This window comes from Rhinolophus sinicus, linkage group LG12 (assembly GCF_036562045.2).
Source record: "Rhinolophus sinicus isolate RSC01 linkage group LG12, ASM3656204v1, whole genome shotgun sequence".
NCBI lineage: Eukaryota > Metazoa > Chordata > Mammalia > Chiroptera > Rhinolophidae > Rhinolophus > Rhinolophus sinicus.
In genome coordinates, this window is record NC_133761.1 from 6,658,722 (window position 1) to 6,680,214 (window position 21,493).

General features: G+C 44.9%; 2 protein-coding genes across 7 annotated transcripts in view; both read left to right on the forward strand.

The window, feature by feature from the left end:
- KCNQ3 (potassium voltage-gated channel subfamily Q member 3) overlaps positions 1 to 15,401 on the forward strand; it is a 218,101-nt gene extending 202,700 nt beyond the window's left edge. The window contains exons 12-16 of one of the 2 annotated variants that reach the window (XM_074316306.1): positions 742 to 873; positions 3,281 to 3,379; positions 4,874 to 4,958; positions 6,105 to 6,235; positions 6,425 to 6,928. In XM_074316306.1, coding sequence (XP_074172407.1) covers positions 742 to 873; positions 3,281 to 3,379; positions 4,874 to 4,958; positions 6,105 to 6,235; positions 6,425 to 6,779 — 802 coding nt within the window. In that variant the 3' untranslated portion in view covers positions 6,780 to 6,928. Of the gene's footprint in view, positions 1 to 741; positions 874 to 3,280; positions 3,380 to 4,873; positions 4,959 to 6,104; positions 6,236 to 6,424 lie in introns of both variants that reach the window. The other variant, XM_019711688.2, reaches the window with a different exon arrangement.
- Positions 15,402 to 18,245: 2,844 nt separating this feature from the next.
- The window catches only part of HHLA1 (HHLA1 neighbor of OC90), a 34,656-nt gene continuing 31,408 nt past the window's right edge, over positions 18,246 to 21,493 (forward strand). For all 5 annotated transcript variants that reach the window (XM_074316308.1, XM_074316311.1, XM_074316307.1 and 2 more), the window contains exon 1: positions 18,246 to 18,328. The gene's annotated coding sequence lies outside the window, so the exon portion shown is untranslated. The remainder of the gene's footprint in view (positions 18,329 to 21,493) is intronic.

Below are 21,493 nucleotides of genomic sequence, written 5' to 3' on the forward strand. Positions count from 1 at the left end.
AGTAGTGTTTAGAGGCTGGAGCCATGGGTGATGACAAACAAAAGGAACTTCGAAAGTTCTCTGACCTGTGATTAGGGGTTTTAATTAAGGCCGTGCTCAGCGGGAGTGGACCTCGGGATGGGGTTTTCAAGGAGCATTAGTCATCTGGGGTGACTTTATTGGTTCCCAAGAAGGAAGGTGGAAGTGGGGGTTTGACATCTGTGATTCTGAGTGTCCCCCTTTACTAAGAATCTGAGAAAACTCGAGGAACAGAAATAGTTTCTCATTTCTAGGAGCTCACAAGCCAAAGATTTAGAGAGGCTATTCCGGAAGAGCTGTCCTCATCTAGACACAGTAATGGAGAGCACGACCGTTGTCAGCAGCATACAGACCTGGGGTCTGAGGAAAGTTCTGACTTTATTAACAAATGGCCCTGGGAGAATGTGCTGTATATTAGCAGATGGTTCATAAAATACTTAGCTCAATGTCTGTAATGAATATTCAGTACATGTTAGCTCTTATTGTTACTATGATGTTATTGTTATTCACATGAGTGAAGGGAGGTGGTCGTGAGGGAGAGGTTCTAAGCAGCCTATTCTGTGTGTTTCGGAGGGCTAGACCCACGACCCAGAGTTGGAACTTCTCCCCATCAAGTTCTTTTCTATTTTGGTTGTTACCTCCTCCCACCCCTGAGTTTGTTAGCCTTGTATTATAGCTTCTTTCACTCTCTATTCGTGACCCACCAATATCTCTGTTTCACAGAATTCTACAATTCCGTCTCTATAAAAAAAAATTCAAGGAGACTTTGAGGCCTTATGACGTGAAGGATGTCATTGAGCAGTATTCCGCAGGCCATCTCGACATGCTTTCCAGGATAAAGTACCTTCAGACGAGGTAAGACCGTCACATCTGGAAGGGCGACGCTCGCCTCACCGCTAAGGAATCAGAGCCAGGTGAACCTTAGAGCTGAGGGGGAAAGGCATTCAGAAATCATCCAAAATGCAGGGGAGGAATTTTAAGAACAAATCACGTTCATCAGACATGATGGATATCGAGGCCAACTGGCTCCAGATCAAACCGGCTGGGAGAAAGCTCCGTGACATTGACGTGGCCAAGGTCAACACCCTCATCAGGCCTCATGGCAGGCAGGCAGGCACAAGTCCAACTGGCCGCTGGCTGCGAGGCTTTGGACGTTGCCAACAAAACTGGAATCATCTAAACTGAGTCCAGCTGGCTAATTCTAAATATAAATTTTTCACCGTGTTAAAAAAAGTTCATTATTGTTTATCATAACAAAAATATGGAGGCAGCATCAGCGTTCAACTCATAATTGCCACCATTTTTGTTGACCACCTGGGTACTCTTCCTATATGCGTCTAGTCCCTGATAACCCTGTAAAGGTAGTGTGTTATAGGAGCCGTTTTATCAATGAGGAAACCAAAGTTCAAAGGGCAAAGGACTTCCCCAAATTACCCAGCTAGGAGGTGGCAGAGCTGGGCGTCAAACAGGTCCCACTGGTTACAAAGTTCCTGTTCTCTCTAGTAAGCACACCTCCTCACTTATAAAATGTGATCAAGAAAAGAATGGTACCTGCTCTCTTAAAAAGTTACGTATCCATCAAATGATATTTAAAAAATGTATATAATATAAAAAAACTGTATGACCTATGACTATATCCATAATATGATTACTAATAATACTCAGATATATACATGTATATACATACACATATATATAATTAGAATTATATAATATATATATATTCTGCCTAGATCTTGTGATGATATTGACTAATATATATGCACAATATGACCACAGAGACATACGCACATGTGTGTGCTCAGAAATGCCCACAACACACACACTCTCCCATATAGGGGACCTAGAGAAAAGGAATAGGCCTGCCCCAAACAATTACTGTCGCTATACTGAGATGACGAGTCCATGTGTGACTTTTTATTAAAGTTATTGACTCTTTACTGAATTGTAATATCTTTTTCAAAACAAAAACCATTTAGAAAGTAAAGGAAAACGTGCTGTCAGGAAGTCATAGAACAGGTGTCAGGAAACCGAAGTCCTATTTGAAGCTCCTTCTCTGACCTGTGTGAAATTTCACATGGACGTGAGTCAGGTCCTCTCTGGACCTCGGTCTCCTCATCTGACTATTTCCCCACTGGGGTGTCCTGCAAAGGTACTAGGACCACCACACTCCATGAGTTGGAACGATGCTGTTGGGTGAGAGGAAAGCTTATTTGTGACCTTGCTTTATCTGTAACTGGAATGTCAAGTGCGGCTGCCTAGCATAGGGGCAGGCAATCAGTCCATGCCCACTGCCTGCTTAACAAAGGACGTGTGGACGATTTCTGAACCTCACATGCTGTTATTTATGTGGCTACGGCTGTCTGAGAGACGGAGGACGCGTGGTGTCTAGGACATACACAACTCCAACATACTGGCCTGTCTGAATGTAGTGAACCTTTACACTGCCGTCATTTTTGATGTTTAGCCGGCAAATGTGTTTCCATGAGCCATGGCTGAAGGCTGACGGCTGGGATGACTCATGGCATATCCCCGACTACGCTCATATTAGAGTGGGCCAGAGACAAAGGAGGGGCGACCTGGTCCATGGTGGTGTCAGTGGAGGAGCAGCCAGCTTTGTCGAAACTGGGGGACCCATGGCTACTTCTGGGAGCCTGGTCTTACCTGGGCCTGTGGTGAGCCTTCAGGCTGCTCCATGTCCCGCCCCGGCCCCAGCCCTGCAGCTCCGTGGGGGGACATTTGTCACCTATTGTGCTCAGAGCTGCAGGGATGGGGAGCTGGGGCCTCACGCAGGAAAGGAAGGGGGTGTGGGAGCTAGTGTCACATCTAACCAGGCCTCCAGTGGCCACAGAAGCACAGAGCCTGTGGTTTAGCAGGGTTTACCTGCCTAACTAGATGCTGTGGAGAGGACTAAGAGAGCTGGAAGACCAGACAGGCGTGCAGCACATACGACATTTCCTGTAAGAAATAAGGAGACTTGACCCTCTCCAGGCTCAGTGATCTGATTCCCTCTTTCTCCCTGGAATGGGGAGATGCCCTCGGTACCACCAGACCAAAGAAATAAGATAATAATGTATTGAGATTCTAAATTCTTTCTCTCTGTCTCTCCCTCCCCCTTTTCCTCCCCCTCTCTCTTTTTCCCCTTCTCTTATATATTCCAAACCCATTCCTGACTAACGAGGGAAGAGAATAAATTGCTTTCCTCTCTGCACATGTAAAGCTCATTGCGATGTAATCCCCCTCTTTGTGTGTTCTCTTCCAGAATAGACATGATTTTCACCCCCGGACCGCCATCTACTCCAAAACATAAGAAGTCTCAGAAAGGGGCAGCATTCACCTACCCATCCCAGCAGTCTCCCAGGTGGGGCCTGTGGACATCGGCTGACAGGCTCAGTGTGGTTCCGTTATGGTTGGGGGAGGTGGCCAGTCCCCTAGATGAAATGGAGAGAAAGAGTTTGAAGCCTGTTCTGGTTTGTGGCCGTTTGAAGGGTTTCTGTGCAAAAGACTTACTGCCCCTCTACCCAGATCACGTGGGTGACACATTTTTATGGTTATTGAAAAATGAAAATAATAGTTTCCTTTTTATAAAATAAGAGAAGGTTTCTGAGTTGTATTGGAACTGAAAGAATACTTCCGGTCAGCAGGACCCAAGACCTTCGTGGTCAGCTGTTTTGGCTTTATCCTGTATAGTCACCATGATTGACTGATTCTTCCAGAACAAAACTGGAGAAAGAAATCAGATGTCAGGGCCCCCAAACATGGTAACAGGTAGAACTCTGTCCCTCAGCAGAGCAGCTCTGCTCGACCTTCCCTCTGCCCCCCAAAATGTTGGGAAATGTTCCTTTTATAGGTCCTGATGAACGAGGAGCAGCCTTTAGAACGTGCACTGCCTGAATTGATGCTGCTTTATTCCCAAATGCCTTCAAGGCGACTATGTAAATGAGCAAAGGAAGTCAGGCACGAGAAATACTATGCACCTTCTAACAATCAGGTTTCTTATTATAAAGAAAACAAGGGTAGAAGCAAGATGGTAAAGGCATCTAATCAATCTTCAGCATCAGTCCTGGATTCGGGATAGGGAGTGGTGGTCTTTGGGGACCTGGAAGGCACGTGCCCCATATAAAGGAGGTCTGTTCTGCTGTAGCTGATTTTAGGAATGAAGATTGTGTTTCCAGACAGTCTAATTTTTCAAGAAAAGCTGAAGATCCAGATTTTAGGTGAAGCCCCCATTTTTGAGATGGTGTCATTGTTTTTAAAACCCTGTGCAGGATAAGGAAAACACTGCTGGGCTGGACTGAACACATGGGCCACCAGTGTTTTTGGCATCTGCTTTGATTCAAGACTGTTCACCCAAAGACAGACTGCGGGACTTAGCAGGAGCCAGTAGGACTTAGCACAGAACATCAAGTACCTAGGAAGTGGTTAACGTTCGTGGTTTGCAGTACTAGCTGGGCTCCCCTGAAAGTGCCTTTCTGCACAGACTGTGACAGTACTGAAACTAACGGGAATTTAGGCAGATGTCACCTGTGAGGATAGCTGAAGGTCAAAGGCCAGCACACATCTCAATCCCATTCTCACCCGCGTGCCTCTCGTATCATGTTCTGGATTCAGCATCTGCATTCCACTATTAACAAAACGGAACAGATGAACTACTGATACCCACTGTATAGCGTTTCAGAGATGAGGCAGCCTCTTCCCCATGCCCCCCCCCCCATGCATGCTCAACCCGTCGTCTGAGACTGAAGACCGTGTATGAGTGTGATGGCTCCTGGGACCCTGGCCCGCTGAGCTGCAGTGACTTTGCAAAGCGGGAATAGATAACAACAGTCTTACAGCACTGTTGGCTCTGTCCTAGGAATGAACCATTTGTCGCCAGAGCATCCACCTCAGAAATTGAAGACCAAAGCATGATGGGAAAGTTTGTGAAAGTCGAAAGACAGGTAGGTCTGTCCTTTCCCTCAACCACAAACAAGTATATCAAATTTATTTTCAAATGTCATTGTTTTTTCCATAGGGAGATATGGAGTATCTACCATTCCAGAAAGGAGGTAGAAATTGAATCCCTGATTTAGCACTTCCTGGCAGGGTGATTAAGGTTAATGACTCGTCCTAGCCTCAGTGTCCTCATCTGTAAAATGGGAGATTTTAATGCCTCATCAGGGAGCTGTGCCAATCAAATGAGTTGATACATGTAAATGACCTAGCAGAGTAGCTGGCACAGAGGAAGCACTGGGAAGATGGTAGCTACTATTCTCACGTGCTTAAGAAACATTAGTTCCATTCCCGCCATTTCCTGTGTCCTTAGCCCTCCTTCCGTCCAAGTCCAGGTTAGTGTGTGGCCTGTGTGAAGAGGCCTGAAGGCCATTCACTCGCAGCGAATGGTCGCTCACCTCTCGTTTCCGTGGTAAAGAAAGCTTATCCTTTGGCCTAGTTTGCCTAACATTACCCTAGATAAATGGCACTGTCAGTTTCCTTTAGGGTTGCTATCCATCCTTGTATTTTATTCATAACCCAAAATTGGATCTATGCAGGAGAAGCGAGAGAAAATTTGAATGATTGTTCTCTTTTGCCTTATCAAGAACATCGTTTTTCATTTTTAAAGTTTAATTTGCGTATTTTTTTAAAAAAAAATCTCAGCTCTTCCGTTTACCAGCTCTGGGACTTTTGACAAGTTACTTCATCGCTTGGTGCATCTGTTTCCTCACCTACAAAGTAGAGAATAATAGTGTTCACCTCGTAGGGTCGTTGTGAAAATTAAATGAGGTATATCTTTAAAGTGCATAAAACAGAGTCAGACACTTCCTAACTGCTATGTAAGTGTTAGTTGCTATTAATGCTTGGGCACACATGTGTACACCCGCACACTTGTGTATATACACTCACAAGTACTAAATAAGTTCCCAGTTTGATCTGTAGGACTACATCGCAGCCTGTCTCAGTGGGACTCCCACTGGCCTCCAAGGCTGCTAGGTAGGGTGTCCCGTTCTGAGAAGCTCGATTCTTGCTAACCACTGCCCTGCATCTTTGGGGCTTCCATCACCACATAGGAGAAACGGACACTAACAGTCCACATGCTTCTGTCTAAGGGGACACATGCAAATCAAGAACTTCCGCTCCTTAACCCACAGCCAGCAACGAGGCCATCTCGTCCTCCAGAACAAGGAAGGCTGCTAGCCCTTCTCCTCGGACTGTCTCTCTGCTTCCAGCCTGGGCTCAGGTAGCCTAAGTTGTTTCTAGATTCTCACTAATATACGCACAGGGCTCGAAATTAGGAGGCACGAGATCATTAGCTGTGGTCGTTACGAGGACATGTCAGAGCCCTCTTGCCTTCTGAGAAGTAAACGCTGCCAACAACTACCCCCCCTCCCCGAGAAAGCAGTGATTCCCGCTTCCTTGTGTTTTCCAGGTCCATGACATGGGGAAGAAACTGGACTTCCTCGTGGACATGCATACACAGCACATGGAACGAATGTGGGTGCCCGTCACGGAGGACTTCCCGCCCAAGGGGACCCCCTCACCAGCCGAGGCAGATGAGAAAGAGAACTTGCAAACCATCGTTTGCAACTATTCTGAGACAGGAGCCCCCAACCCCCCCTACAGCTTCCACCCGGTGCCCGTGGACAAAGTGGGCCCCTATGGGTTCTTTGCCCATGACCCAGCAAACCCGCCCCGAGGGGGACCCAGTTCTGGAAAGGTTCAAGCGACCGTTTTGTCCACGGCAGCACCATATATGGAAAGGCCCACGGTCCTGCCTATCTTGACTCTTCTCGACTCCCAAGTGAGCTACCAGTCCCAGGTGGAACTGCATGGGCCCTACTCAGACTGGGCCTCCCCCCGGCAGAGACGAAGCATCACAAGGGACAGTGACACACCCCTGTCCCTGATGTCCGTCAACCACGAGGAGCTGGAACGGTCTCTGAGTGGCTTCAGCATCTCCCAGGACAGAGACGACGTGTTTGGCCCCAATGGGGGATCCAGCTGGATGAGGGAGAAACGGTATCTCGCCGAGGGTGAGACAGACACAGACACAGACCCCTTCACCCCCAGTGGCTCCATGCCTCTGTCATCTACAGGGGACGGGATTTCTGATTCCATATGGACCCCTTCCAACAAGCCCATTTGAAAGGGGCCATGGGCTGACCCTCCTTGTACTGTAGACAGACTTTGTATAGCTCACTTGCTCTCACGCCCGACACTTAGCAGTGAGATCACCAGTGGCTGCACCCCACGCATGCATGTGTGCAGTGGACCCACACCCAGACAGGGGCTTGTCATAGCCTCGTCTTCCCCATGTCACCACAACGAAGCCGCTTCCTTTGCAGCATGGTTTGCATGACTTGACACTATATAAATGGTACTGCTAATCTTCTCTAGGATGCACATTTACCTGCTCTTCTTACTTTTCATCACGGCTGGACCAGTACAGGGAGAAATTATTGATGAGTTGTGCTCTTTGTCTGTTTGGTCGGTCGCTTTGAGTTTTGGTTTGGTAAGCAGGGAAAGTAGTTTATTTCTCAGATCACCGCCCTTTTATGTAAAACACTCCACTGATCGATTAACTATTTTCTAAAGCAAAGAAATCATTTTCTCCACAAAAACGCATTGCGTACCTAGAAGGTGGCCTTCTGAGCTATAATGTCAGGAAAGGAATGAGAGGGTCACCACATCGCCAAAACCAAGAATTTTAAAAATTATTAATTAGAAAAACTGGCAAAATCTTCTAAAAGCTCTTAAAGGGAACCAGCCCCCTTAGTCTGCCATTGTCTAATAGCATGCCTCAGTTTCCTCATCTGGAAAAAATGGTGGTAGTCCCAAGTGTAGCATTTCAGATGAGTTATGAATTGATGGGGAGAAAACACACACACACACACACACACACACACACTTATACAAGTTAAAGTAGTTCCCAATTGATGTAGCCAAAGATTGTGAAATTTATCAGAAGTAAGGTGTCCCACTGGGCAGCAGCTAAGTGCAGTGCCTTCAAAATGCAGTTCCAAGTCCCATTCCTCCCCATGATACTTGTACAAAATATCCATCTCAAATAGAAATTAAAGTCAAGAGGGCACAGCAACTATCTGGTCTACATCCTTCTTTGTAAAAATGAGAAACCTTTGGCTCAAGTAAAGAGACATGTCCGGCCGGGGTCCTTCCATTGTCTCCTGGAGAGCTGGGACTCAAAGCCCAGTCAGCTGACTTGCTTCCTTAGCTGGTTTCCCCTGAGCTCACTACTCTGCCCTTTACACGATGGGACCCAGAAAGTGTGCCAAGATACCAGTACTCTGTGTCGTGTGGAAATCACTTACCACACAGTTTATCCAGCAGGAGAAGGATGTCTGCTTTCATTGCAAACTATGCTTACTGATGCATTGCGTTTTGGATCTAGGAAAAAAAAAAATAATAATACAAGTAAGCTATAACGTGTATTCATATGCAAATGGGCAAAATTTCCAGAACCATCCGTTTTCACTCCTTCAGAGTTTTTAAACCGCCCGTAACTAATAAGACTAGATGAAGTGTAAGCACACAGCCGGGAGAACACTGCCCAACTGTCTAAGTATTATATATTAAGGACAAGCTTAATAAGCTGTGATCTCATATGGGACACCGCTACTCTCTGAAACAGTTTGATGTTAAAAGTTTCTGTTAGGTTTGGGTTGAATTAGCTAAGTGACTATTCCATAGTGTTATTGTCACACCTTTTTACACATCTGAGCTCTAGTTGTGAATGGTCGCCATGGTAACCATCAAGGTGATCGAAATGACCTAAACGAATGTCTACGTACAAGTTCTCTCTCACAGTCTTGTCAAGAGCCATCATATGTGTGGCAGACATCTGGTTGATGGTTTCATTGTTATCTAATGCAGTGGTCTTGCATTTAACTATATTGGAGAGTGGAACTACTGCCTCAGAGTTTGGTTCCTTTCAACCTCCTCGTCAACACGTACCGTGCAAAAGGCTTAGAGTACAGTAATAATGGATGGTTGGTCCCTGACTTTAGGAACTTACAACCAAAATCTGAAGTCCCTGGCCAAGGGCAGGCACCGCAAGAGGTAGAAAGGGAGTTTTAGGTGGACAGTGCCACAAATGGATGGGTGTTGACCTTGAAGTCTGAGGAGGGGAATACACAAGAATGATCGCACACATCAGACATAAAGCCCCCTGTCCTATGGTTGTCCGTTTGACCTTCCAGCAATGAAGAGCAAAAGGCATGGATCATTTGGTCCTTCAATGTCCCAGAAAGTGCCACTGGAGTTCATGACCTAAGAATCCCTATGCCCCTTGTGTAGGGATTGGTTCTTAATTCTGACATTCCTGGAATCTTTCACCAGAAATGATTAAGCCACCCACCATCTGACATCTTACTCTGTTCTATTATATGTATATGGATTATTTAAAACAAAAAAGATGAAGAATGAATCAAACTCTCCGCATATGCATCGATTACTTTTTTAACTTGTTAAAATTCTTACCGAACCTACTGGTCTCCGCATCTTAATAGAGGTGTTTGCCCAGAACTCAGTGTAGTTCTCAGCTGAACAGTGAGACTTTCATCCTCAGGTTAAAATTAGTCACCACAGATCCAAAGTGAGAGGGCTGCCTTAGGTTCTTTTAATAACCTCCAAAGGGTTGGAGCTTGTGTTATTTCCCAAACCATAGGAGGGCAGGCTCGTTTCCCTGCTGGGTCACGGGCCACGATGGCAGGGACGGTGTTTCTGTTCATTGCCACCATGTGTCCAATGTGTGGTAAGTTGTCATCATCCGTACAAAGACAAAATCCATTTTTCATGAATGAATAAATGATAGAACTTAAGGTCTATTCTTTTCCATCTAAGAAAAGAGAAACATGGTCTTCTGGAATATTTTGCTTTGATATCCCCCTTTAAAAAAATACATTCAAAAAAATAAAAACATACGTTCCAGAAAAGCAAATCAGACCATAGACAGTATCACCCACACGGTTAGCACTGATGAGACAGAAATTCAAGGTCTAGGATTAAACATAAGTTATGGGGAGAAGCAATGTATGCTTCTACAAAGATCTTTTTGTCAGACAAAAGAACAGCATAATGGAATAATCCAACAGAATTGGTTAATAATGTGGCCCAAGATTATACTCCTTCAGAGATACCAGGAAGCTTGGCCGGGAAATTGCAGTTTTGACAGACTCCCTTAAAATCGATTCCATCATAAAAACTGGGCATGATTTTTCCAAGGGAAGCTATGATCCCCTCATACGTATTCAGCATCTGTGCATCATAATGGGATCGATGAAAATTTTGAGAGGTCATGTGTCAGCAGGATCAAAATGAATGAGAAATCTACTTTTGAAATGTTAGGTGAAAGGTGATCCTTATTGGGCTGAGAAGAAAGTACTTGAGATCAAGTGTGAGTTCTGACTATCAAATACCAGCACACAAGCAAACACAAAAAGTTTAAGAAAAAAAAATTGTAAGAGAAAAAGAAAAAAAAAAATCATCAAATTGAGACAGTTCTATTCATTAACTGTACTTTTTCTGGGAACTGAGAGCTTAGACTGATTAGACATGACATTGATGTTATGAAGCTCTAGTTTTCATAAAAATGTATCTAGAAAACCCCAAGGTATACTATAGTTCAAAATTAGCTAATTAATCAAGAATTATGTATTATGACTTCCCTGTTTTATGTAGGGCAGTTCCTGAACACTGTAAGTTGGAGAAATAATTACTTGTAGAAAATTCTAATATAATAGGATCGACTCATAATTTGCCAAGACTATTCTCATAATTCAACTCCACTCTAATGACAGTGTAATAAAAACATGTGTTTATTCATTTACAAGTTTATTAAGCTGTCTGCTAGGTATTGTACAATGCATGAAAAATTCAGTTAAGAAAACCACAGTTCCTGCTTTCAAAAAGCTAGGAATCTAGTGGCCTCAAATATGAGAGGTCCCTTCAACTAGTCTCCCGAGGAGTGACCAGTATCTGATTTCATCCATGAAAACAACTATACTGACTGCAGTGCTTCTTAGCTTGGCGTCATCAAGAGACTGAACGTGGAGTAATGTGAGAGCAAAAATTCTGCATCAAAACCCCATCAGCCCAGGGAAGACTGAGTGGGTTGAATGGGGACTCTGAGTTTGGGTTCAATGCTTTGGACTTTATGGCTCCAGATAAGCTGTGTAAGAAGGAAGTTCTCGAGTTTCTGGGAAGGTTCTTGAACACACCCGACTTCTCCCTAAACTCCTGCAGGCTTGAGTTCAGGCAAGGAGCTGAGCTACTTCCCTTTCGTCACGTGGACTCAGAGCAGCGTATGGTGCAGGCCAGGCCACAGCATCTATTTCAAGAGGGAGGCATGAGTCTGCCTGCGGGGATCTGCTGATCCGATTCTTCGGGGGCAAGAGAAGACGTCTGTCCAGGGCTCTACGAAGTTGACTATGCAGTGTGGCCGAGCGCACCAGGCTTTCCCCCGGAGACGCTACAGAGCTGCTCTTTGTTTTCCATGCATATGTCTCCAAGGCACCTAGGACCACAAGGGCTTTCCTTGCTTTCTGAACCCCAGGCACCTTAGGAATTTCCCCCAGGTCTTCACTTGTCCTTGAAGGCTTGTTTATTTCAGGATGAACTTTTAAAAAGACTGTAAGTCCTTTCTTCCTTTCTTTTCTTTTTTTTTTTTTTTGTATCCAAATCAACCCATATTTCTTGTGTTACTGGTATTACACTATTCAAAACTAAGTCAGTAGTACTCTAAACAAGGCAGCAGGTCTCACCTCGCCGATGCCCAGGTTAGAAGACGTTAGGAACCAAGCTACCTGCATAGCGTTAGTGGTTTTGGAAACCAACAATGGAAATGTCAGAAAAGATGGCCATAGAGGTGACCTGGATGAATTTGAGTTTCAGAACATTCAAAAGTGCTTGACGCTTCTGGCCTGTTTTCATTTTTCAATGAGACAATCAATACATATAAAGTTCCTAGTACAGTGATGGCCACGTACTGGGAGCTGTTAAACATACTCCTTGTTACAGTATGTGTGGACTCCATTGTCACGCTCTTTGGTATTACTTATGATCCCTAATTTTACACTGGAAAAATATATTTTTGCAGAAAAAGGGTGGTGGAGACAATCCCAATTATTACGTAACAAAGTCAGGCGCTTTTGCAATTGCTTTTTAAGTAAATACATCTCTACAAATTAGAATGCTTACCTTTGTATTAAAATGAGGAAAAGCAGGAATGTTGGATCCCAGGGACTGGGCTGTGGCAGTTGCATTGGACATACAATACCAGACATTGCACCATTCTCTCAAAGGACCCTCTGTGGGAGGCAAAGCCAAATAATAGGAATAATTAAGTCCAAAGGAGCTAGGGGTTCCAACGAGGAAAAGCCACCGTGCCGTGACGTCTGTCAGACAACATCCTGATGGTGAATGGAGAACTTCCAGAAGAAAGATTCAAGCTTGCCCAAACCTTCCCTAGGGAATTACTTCCTGGCCTTTTAACAGCCTCAAGTTCAGCATCCATGTCGGCAAATTGTGACTAGGATTTTGCTTTATTAGCGTAGATGCAGGGAGATACAAACTCATAGATTCCTAGATGCTCAGAGCAAGAAGAGACCTTAGTTAACCTTACTCGCCCAGAGCACCCACCTCTCTTTTTCGATCAGGAAGCAGAGGCTCAAGAGAAGAGAATCATATTCAATGACGGAGTGAGTGATCGGTTAGCAGAGTGAGTTGAGAACCCAAGGCCCCCAAATCCTGGTCCAGATGTTGAGGATCAAAAACTAAAAGCCAAATAACCAATGAGAACAAAGTATTGTTGTTGAGACCAGGAGATGAAGGAAAACTTCCTGGCCACTCAAGAACTGTGAAACTACACACATTGGTTGGGACTTGTTCTCTGGAATGTGAGTGGGGACCCCATGCTTTGAAAGATGACAACGTTTCTTCTTCCCCTCCCCTCCCCTCCCCTCCTCTGACTTCTTCTGTTTTTGTCTCCTCCCTGTCCTGCCAAGCTTGGACTGGTTCAGCTCTTTAGTCCGTTACTTGGACTCACTGAGTTCCAGAATCATGCTTCATATTGTCCTCGCATCTATAAGTCAATTTAGCAGAACTTTTCTTTGAAAAAAAAAGTTTATGGGTTTGATTTTAGGAACTAGGATGTGATTTCTGTTGAGATCTATATGACCCCACGTTGCCAGTTCTACTAAAGGTGTCCCTTGGTGCTGTAATCTCTGGGTCTCTCCTGAGCACAGCCTGGTTCCTCCGGCTTTGTTCCAGAGAATGCCCGTTTTGGCCAGGTCACAACCAGCTCGCTAAGTCCTTCACCAAAAGCTACAAAGAAGCAAACAGGATTCAACCCACTCAGAAGACATTTTACGTTTGTGTAACTAGGAAATTATTTTAGGAAGTAAAGAGGCCTCTGTTGGCTCCAATGTGGATTTCCACAGTGGGTTTCTACTTATGTTCCTCTTAGGGTAGAATTGCCAGAATCTAGCAGGTTCCCCAACAGCCCTTTTTAAACCCAGTAGCAGGAAGCTCAGTGCTCCTGAATCTGACTGAACCAGAAGCTCCTAAGACATATAAAGGTGTTCGAGTTCTTGGATGGCAATAGTTGACCCACTGATTTTAAAGACTATCATTCCACCTACGTCTTCTTAGCCCCCATGTTAGCACTGTTCTTAAAATAAGTTTTGGGGAAATAAATCAAAATAGGGTCTCTTGAAGAGTAACCTGAATGTTGGTGAAAAGCCTAGCCCAGTGATTATGAATATATTTGTGATTCCTCTTAGACTTGTCAGATGAACTACAATGTGATGCCTAAGAGAAACGAAAACTGGGAGAGTGTTTTCTTTCAATGTTCCAGTCCCCTCCTCTGCCCACAAGATGGAGGCCAGGGGAGGGGGGAGAAACTGACTCTCAGCTCTCTTTATGAGTTGCATGTGACATAATAGTTCTGTCTCTTGACTTGATGCAGTCCTCATCGCAATTCCACGAGGGAGTGTATTGTCTCCATCTTCTAGATGAGGAAACAAGCAGAGAGGGAAAATGTCTTGCAAAGGTCACTCATTATCAGAGGTAGAGCGGGGATCATAACCAAAGCACATGTACCTCCAAAGCTCATTCTGCCCCCACCCCCAAGTTTCCCAGGTCAATGGAAATGCCCTCAAATTGTGCCCTGTGGTCCTCCACCATGCTCTGCCCACCTCTGCCCAGTCAGCTTTATAGAAAAATAATCACTGACCCTTTGGGTCCCTGGAGAAAAGAGTGATTTTTGCACCGACTGCTTCAGTTAGCTATTTGGTGCGTCCTGCCTTTCCTTTGAGTGGTTTCGCAATCCAGCTGTCAGTGGCAGAATATATGCCACATAAATGATTCATCTGGCTCATACTGGGATCCCTTAGCTCTGGGGGTTCAGTGTGGCTGCAGATAATCCCATAAGAGCCCCTTGTTCTTGGCCCCCAAGGATGTCCTGTCATTGTTTTAACCGAACAAGTTCAAATAACGTCTCTCCTGACTCTGGTCTTTTGTCTCTAGACTGTACCTTTGTTTCAGGTCTTTGAAATCCTGCAGAAACAGGTGAGTCTTCAGAAACACTCTTTGGGAAGCCAAATATGCAGAACACTTGTGTTTCTCTTGGTATTAAAAGATCAAGGTTCCCAGTGGAAACCATCCTGATCTAGTAATGGAGCCCTTCTTTCCCCTCTGAATAATTTTTCAACGGAGCAAGGAAGAGTAGCTCCACCCCCCAAGTTCCTAGGAGAAGAGTTAAGTTCCTGGAAGGCGAAGTTTCAAGATTGGTGGCAGATATTTTGTCAAGCATCAGAGATTTTGCTGCTGGAAACGTGAGGCAGGCTCCATCTTGAAAATCTCCTTAGAAAGATGAGCCAGCTTCACCAGATTTGTCGATCATTCCCTGTTTAAAAGAGAAAAGTGCTCTCTACATTGCTTCCAATCGGATATGCTATTCTTCTTTTTCTTTTTTCTCTTTCTAACGTAACGATGATGGAAAACACCAACCTCTAAAGAGCAAATTTCCAATGACACGAATCCATTGTATTTGATTTTGGACGGTATTTTCTTTAACCCCCTCTTATGGCATAGAATTCTGGTGCCTTGCTCCTTGAATTTGTCTCCATGCTACAAGTAGGCTTTCTTCACGTCCTGGCTTACACGGGAACACAACTATTCCACAAGTGGCCTTTAGTGCTCTTTATAATATCATCTCCTGTAATTTTTAAACTGTATGTGTAATTTATATTCTGGCTCTGTCCACTATTTGAACTTTAATAGTTTGATTTCCATATATCTTATGCAAATAATTCTTACCTGATTTTTTTATGTTCTATCTTTAAAAAGTAAATACTGTACCACTTATTAATAAATAGACATTTCTGTGATTATGTGGCAGAATGTTATTTGCTTCATTGATGACATGGAGTGACAAGTAAAGAGAGTTTGTTTTTGGTTGCTGGAGGGGGGGATAGAGGAGACTTGAGTATATTTGTAAGATGTGAGAAAGGAAGCAGTTGGGAGGGAGAGAATAAAGACACGAGAAAGAAAAATAATTGATGACCTTACGACCCAGAGGAAGAAAAGAACCAAACGCAAAAGTAAAGCTCGTAGCCATGAAGAAAGCTTGGTGTTGATTGCACGTTTCCTTAGAAACCATCACTATACAGGCTGTGGAAGTACAGTTATTAAAACATTATCCAATCATTACAGTGATAAGACATCATCACTCCCACTTTATAAATGAGGAAATCAAGGCCCAGAAACATAAAAAGACCTGCGCAATGTCAGAAACTCTTAAGTGGAAGTTATAAATAGAACTCAGGACCACCTGCCCTCAAGCCTCCTGTTATTTCCTTTGGAGAAGCTTCACATCCTAAACCCTGTGAGAGGAAGAAAGAATGGACGACTCGGAGGGACTGTGAGTCAATGGGAAGGAAATTGGTAAAGCTCATCCAATTGCCTCTCTCTATCACCAGTATAGGAGGAAGGCATGTTTTGTCATGAGAAAGAGGGAGGTGGGATGGGGAAACTCCGAGAATCACCTAGCCTTTTCTTGTGCCTTAACTTATCATCTGTCGTGTGGGGAGGATAATATCAACCTTGAAAGGTGCTTATCTGGATTGATGCAGAGAACTTAGCAAGGTATCTAGCACACAGCAGATGTTCAGTGAGTGACGGCTTTGACTCTATGCTGTGCCCACATGCCAAACTGCCTTAATTCGGTTTCCAGAAGAATAGAGACAAGGTGTTGGGTACAGATAGTTTGTTTGGAAAACGATCCCCGGAAATACAACTGAGAGAGCAGGAGAGTGGCATGAGGAGGGAGGAAAGCCAATAAAGAGTGAGCTGACCCTTGTGGGTGACGGGGCTCAGTTACACCAGGAACCCTCTAAGCACCCACGTGAATGCACCAAAGAATTGTTCTACGTTGGGACAGGAGTCAGCCATTCATCCACTGATTCCTGCTCTTCTTAGGTTGAGGGTTGCCCCTGGGGCTTGAAATGCCCTACTCTATCAGGTTTCCCTGTGCTACAGCTAAACAAGCTCCCAGGTGCCAAAGCCCTAAGGCAGAGGAGCAGAAAGCTATGGCCAGTGGGAGTGGGGAACTGCCAGTGTGCGGGGACCTGCCTGCTACAACTGCAGGTGAACTCAGAGGTGGGCAGAGAGCATACAGGGTGGGGCATCATCTGACACACGAGCGCATTGGAAAACCCTACGTGCACAAAGGGAAGCAACAACCCATGCAAGTTGCCGCTATTCACTCTGTAAGTCAAAGGACAACGTTGGCCAACACGGGGCAGGCTGGTTATGATGCCCATGGACATAATTCATTGTTAAAACAGTGCCTGTAGCCTGTAGGAACCAGAGGGGACAACTGCTCTGCTGATACAAGGTCATCATCCAGCTCCAAGGTCACATCTATCATCGCAAAGGCCTGAAGCTGACTTGGCAGTTAGGAGACCATCAGTTCTGCAACCGTGCACCCCTCCCCCAACAAAACGTACCCTCCCCAGTCTCTGCATGACAAAGAGCCTAAAAATTATATCCCTGAGAAAATCCCTTTCCATCTGCACAAATAGAGCAAAAGCCCATTCATAGCCTCACATCCCAATTACTCCTGGGAACAGTTATTGTTCCTAATAATGTCAGCTTCCAACAATGAGCCTAGGGCATCCGGTTAACCTGGGACCCAGTCGCTTCCCCACACTGAAGACGTGTAAGGTGTCTCCCCAAGAATCTTACTGGGTGGCAAACATGTTCTAAAACTAGATTGTGGTGGTGGTTGTACAACGTGTTAAATTTATTACAAGTTATTGAATTGTACACTTAAAATGGATGAGTTTAATAGTCTATAAATTACACCTCAACAAAGTTGTTTAGAAAAAGATCTCTATGCCTGATACACGGGAAATTTATTCACGGAAGCAATAGTGATGGATAGCCGGTGACAAGGTAGCAAGAATTCCAGTCGCTCAGACAAGAACGAGCAACCTTGAACTTGGGTGGTACAAGCAGAAGGAATTTGACTGTTTCTAGGCCAGGGATTGGCAAACGTTTTCTGTGAAGAGCCAGAGAGTAAATATTTCAGGCTTTGGGGTCCCCATGTCACAGTTCCTCAACCTTGCCCCGGTAGCCTCTACCCAGCCTTGCAGGGTACATAAAGGAATGAGCCTGGCAGTGTTCAGATAAAACTTGATTTGTGGACGTTGAAATGGCCTGTTACATTTATATGTCACGAAATTCTCTTCTTATTCTTTGGATTGTTTTCAACCCTTTAAAAATGTAAACTGATTTCAGTCCTTATAAAAAGAGGCAGCAGGGCCGGACTTGCCCACCCTGCTCTGGGCACCTGCTAAAAGTGACAGGCAGTGCCTCACCGTTTGTTCAGAAGACTTCCGCTGACCCACATGCCCGGTGATGCTTGGCTCACAGACCTTTCCAACGGGAAGGGGAAATCATCACCTAGGGATCCTGTTCTGTTCCTTCAATACACATAATTACTGTCAGAAGAGATTTCCCATCCCACGCTGAATCGCTGCTTTGTCATGCGGCTCACAGTTTCTATTCAGCCCATAGCCCAGGCATGTTTCTCCAGTGATGTTGATCCTATTTCACTGCCCTGAGTTCTTGGTAGGATTATTATTCCATTTTTTCCCCCCAGAGGATTTAAAGCAAAGTTATCACGTCTTTTCCCACCCCCACCCTCTGTATCTTTCACTAAAAACTCATATAAACCTCACAGCTCTGACTTTGCTATTAATCTTTCTGGTTGCTAAATTCTCTGAAGTCATTTATCCTGCTCAGGAGACAGGTAAGTCCTATATTGGTGATATTTTTAAACCCTTTGCTTTCCTCTCCTCCCCAAAGAAGGAAGCCAGCTGAGGAATGCATCCGCTAGCATTCCCAAGCTTTGGGTTCCTGGGTGCAGAAGGAGGTGAGTAGGAGGAATCTGGGCATTTCTACCACCCAATATCTACATTGCACTTAAACTGAACTCCACGCCTCAGTCACAGTCTGTTTCTTTTCATTTTTTTATTTCGTTGTTTAAGATTTTTTAAATTAAAATACAGTTAACATACAATATTATATGAGTTTCAAGTATGCATCGTAAGTTATTCAACAGTACCCACCTAGCTCTATGCAGTGTCATTACCACGTTATTGGTTTTATTCCCTGTGCTAAAGAAATGATCACTGTAAGCCCAGCAACCATCTGACACTGGACCACACTGTCACAATATTATTGATCTTTTTTCCCCCTTTTAAATTTTTCAATTAGAGTTGACATTCAATATTATTTTATATTAGTTTCAAGGGTACAGCATATGGTTAGACATTTATATAATTTAGGGAGTGATCCCCCGACTAGTACCACCGGGCACTATACACAGTTATTACCATATTATTGACTATATTCCTTGTGCTATAACCTACATCCCCATGACTACTGTGTAACAACCAACTTGTACTTCTTAACCCCTTCCCCTGTCACCCATCCCTAACCCCCTCCCATTTTAAGGAAGTCCCTCTAAGATTCCTCCTAATACTGGTTTGGTGGTGATGAACTCCTTGAGCTTTTGCTTGTCTGGGAAGCTCTTTATCTGTCCTTCAATTCTAAATGACAGCTTTGCTGGGTAAAGTAGTCTTGGTTGTAGGTCCTGGGTTTTCATCATTTTGAATATTTTCTGCCAATCCCTTCTGGCCCGCAAAGTTTCTGTTGAGAAATCAGCTGACAGTCTTACGGGGCTCCCTTGTAGGTAACTAACTGTTTTTCTCTTGCTGCTTTTAAGATTCTCTCTTTGGCTTTAACCTTTGGCATTTTTATTTTGATGTGTTTTGGTGTGGGCCTCTTTGGTTCATCTTGTTTGGGACTCTCTGCACTTCCTGGGCTTGTATGTCTATTTCCTTTGCCAGGTGAGGGACATTTTCTGTCATTATTTCTTCAAATAGGTTTTCAATTCCTTGCTCTCTCTCTTTTCTCCTGGTACCTCTATAATGCGAATGTTGGTACGCTTGATGTTGTCCCAGAAGGAGAAACTCTCCTCAATTCTTTGGATTCTTTTTTATTTTTGCTGTTCTTGTTGGGTGTTTTCTGCTCCCTTATTTTCTGTATCGCTGGTTCGATCCTGTGCTTCATCTTATCTACTGTTGATTCCCTGTAATATATTCTTCACGTCTGTTATTGTATTCTTTATTTCTGACTGTTTTTTTTCATGTTTTCTATCTCCATTTTTATGTTTCCTATCTCTTTGTTAATGTTCTCCCTGAGATCACTGAGCCTCCGTATAACCAGTTGGAGCTCTGCATCTGGTAGATTGCTTGTTACCATTTTGTTTAGTTCTTTTTATGGAGCTTTGTTCTGCTCTTTTATTTCAGGCATGTTTCTTTGTCTCCCCATTTTGGCTGCCTCCCTGTGTTTGTGTCTATGTATTAGGTAGGGCTGCTATGTCTTCCGGTCTTAGTAGAGTGGCCTTATGTAGTAGGTGTGCTGTGGGGCTCAGTGGTGCTGTCTTCGTGGTCACCTGAGCCAGGCATTTCAGGTGTGTCCCTTCTGTGGGTTGTGTGTGCCCTCCTCTTGTAGGTGAGCCTTGGTTGATAACTGCACATCAATGTGAGGGACTGACCCTTGGGCTCACTGGTTATGAGGACTGGCCTTGACTACAGTGGAAGAGTTGTTGTGCAGGGGCTGACCTTATGGAGCAGGATCTGCCTCAGCAGGACCCTGGTGCCTGACCAATCCGCCCCTTGAGTGTGTCATTCTTGAAAGTGGCTGGGTAATGCTCCAGCTCTTTTGAAGCGGGCCACTGGGGGCACCAGCCCCAAGACCACCTTGGAGGGGATCTGCTGCTATAGGTCAAGTTCAGCTACAGCCTGTGCCCCACCCAAGGCCACCCAGCAGGAGCCACAAAGGAATCTACAGATGGCTGCCACCGTGCTGTTGGAAGCACTTTGAGAGGCCAAGACTCGAACCAAGGCCGGCTGCCACTAGTGCTGGCCTAGGGCTGCTCAGCCAGACGTACAGGACACGCTCAAGCCAGATGCTACTTGTCTGGGTTCTGCAAACCATTGAGAGACCCTAGGAAAGTCTGCAGCATGAGCCAAGGCAGGCAGTTTATACGAAAAAGCCACTAGAAGTGGCTTGGGTGTGCCTGAAAGTTGGGTGGGGCAGAGTCTCGAATCGACAGGGTGTGGTCAACAAACGGCGGAGACCCAGATATGGTGGCCATCTGTGTCCACACGCTGGGAAGGGGGACCGCTCAGCAAAGAAAAATGGCCTCCTCCAGCACCTCTGTTTAGGAGAAAGCCGCCTCTCCAGCCCCCGTCCCAAGCCAGACAACTCAGTTCCCCACCATTTGTCCCTGCCACCTTTCCAGCTGCTGCCCCAGTGCTGGAGCTCAGAGCGAGTGATTCCATTGGTGGGTAAGTCAGCACACGGTCCCTTTAAGGGCAGTGCCTGGGAATACTACTGCCCTCAGTCTCCTCAGTCACGATCTCCGCTGGTATTCACAACCAGAAATTATGGGGACTTCTCTCCCTGGCACCGGAACCCGCAGTTGGGGTGGGGCTGGGACCTCTTGCTCCTCTGGGGGGTCGGGGGGACTTCCACAGAGATAATATCCCTCCTGATCTTTAATGGTCACATGCAGGTGCGGGGCCAGCCCGTTCCACGTCTCTGCCCCTCCTACCAGTCTTGAGGTGGCTTCTTCTGCACGTCCTTAGTTGTAGGGCTTCAGTTCAGCAAGATTTTAGGTGATTCTCAATGATGGTTGTTTTGTAGTTTAGTTGTAATTTTGATGTGGTCGTGAGAGAAGGTAAGCAGTATTTACCTACTGCACCATCTTGTTATCAAGTCCACAGTCTGTTTCTTTTATTTACTTTTTTCCTCTTAAGCTATTGATTAGAATCTTAATATATAGTCATCAGCTGGGAGGATGGCTTGTCCTCACATCTGTGATAAAGGAAACATGATCTTTAAT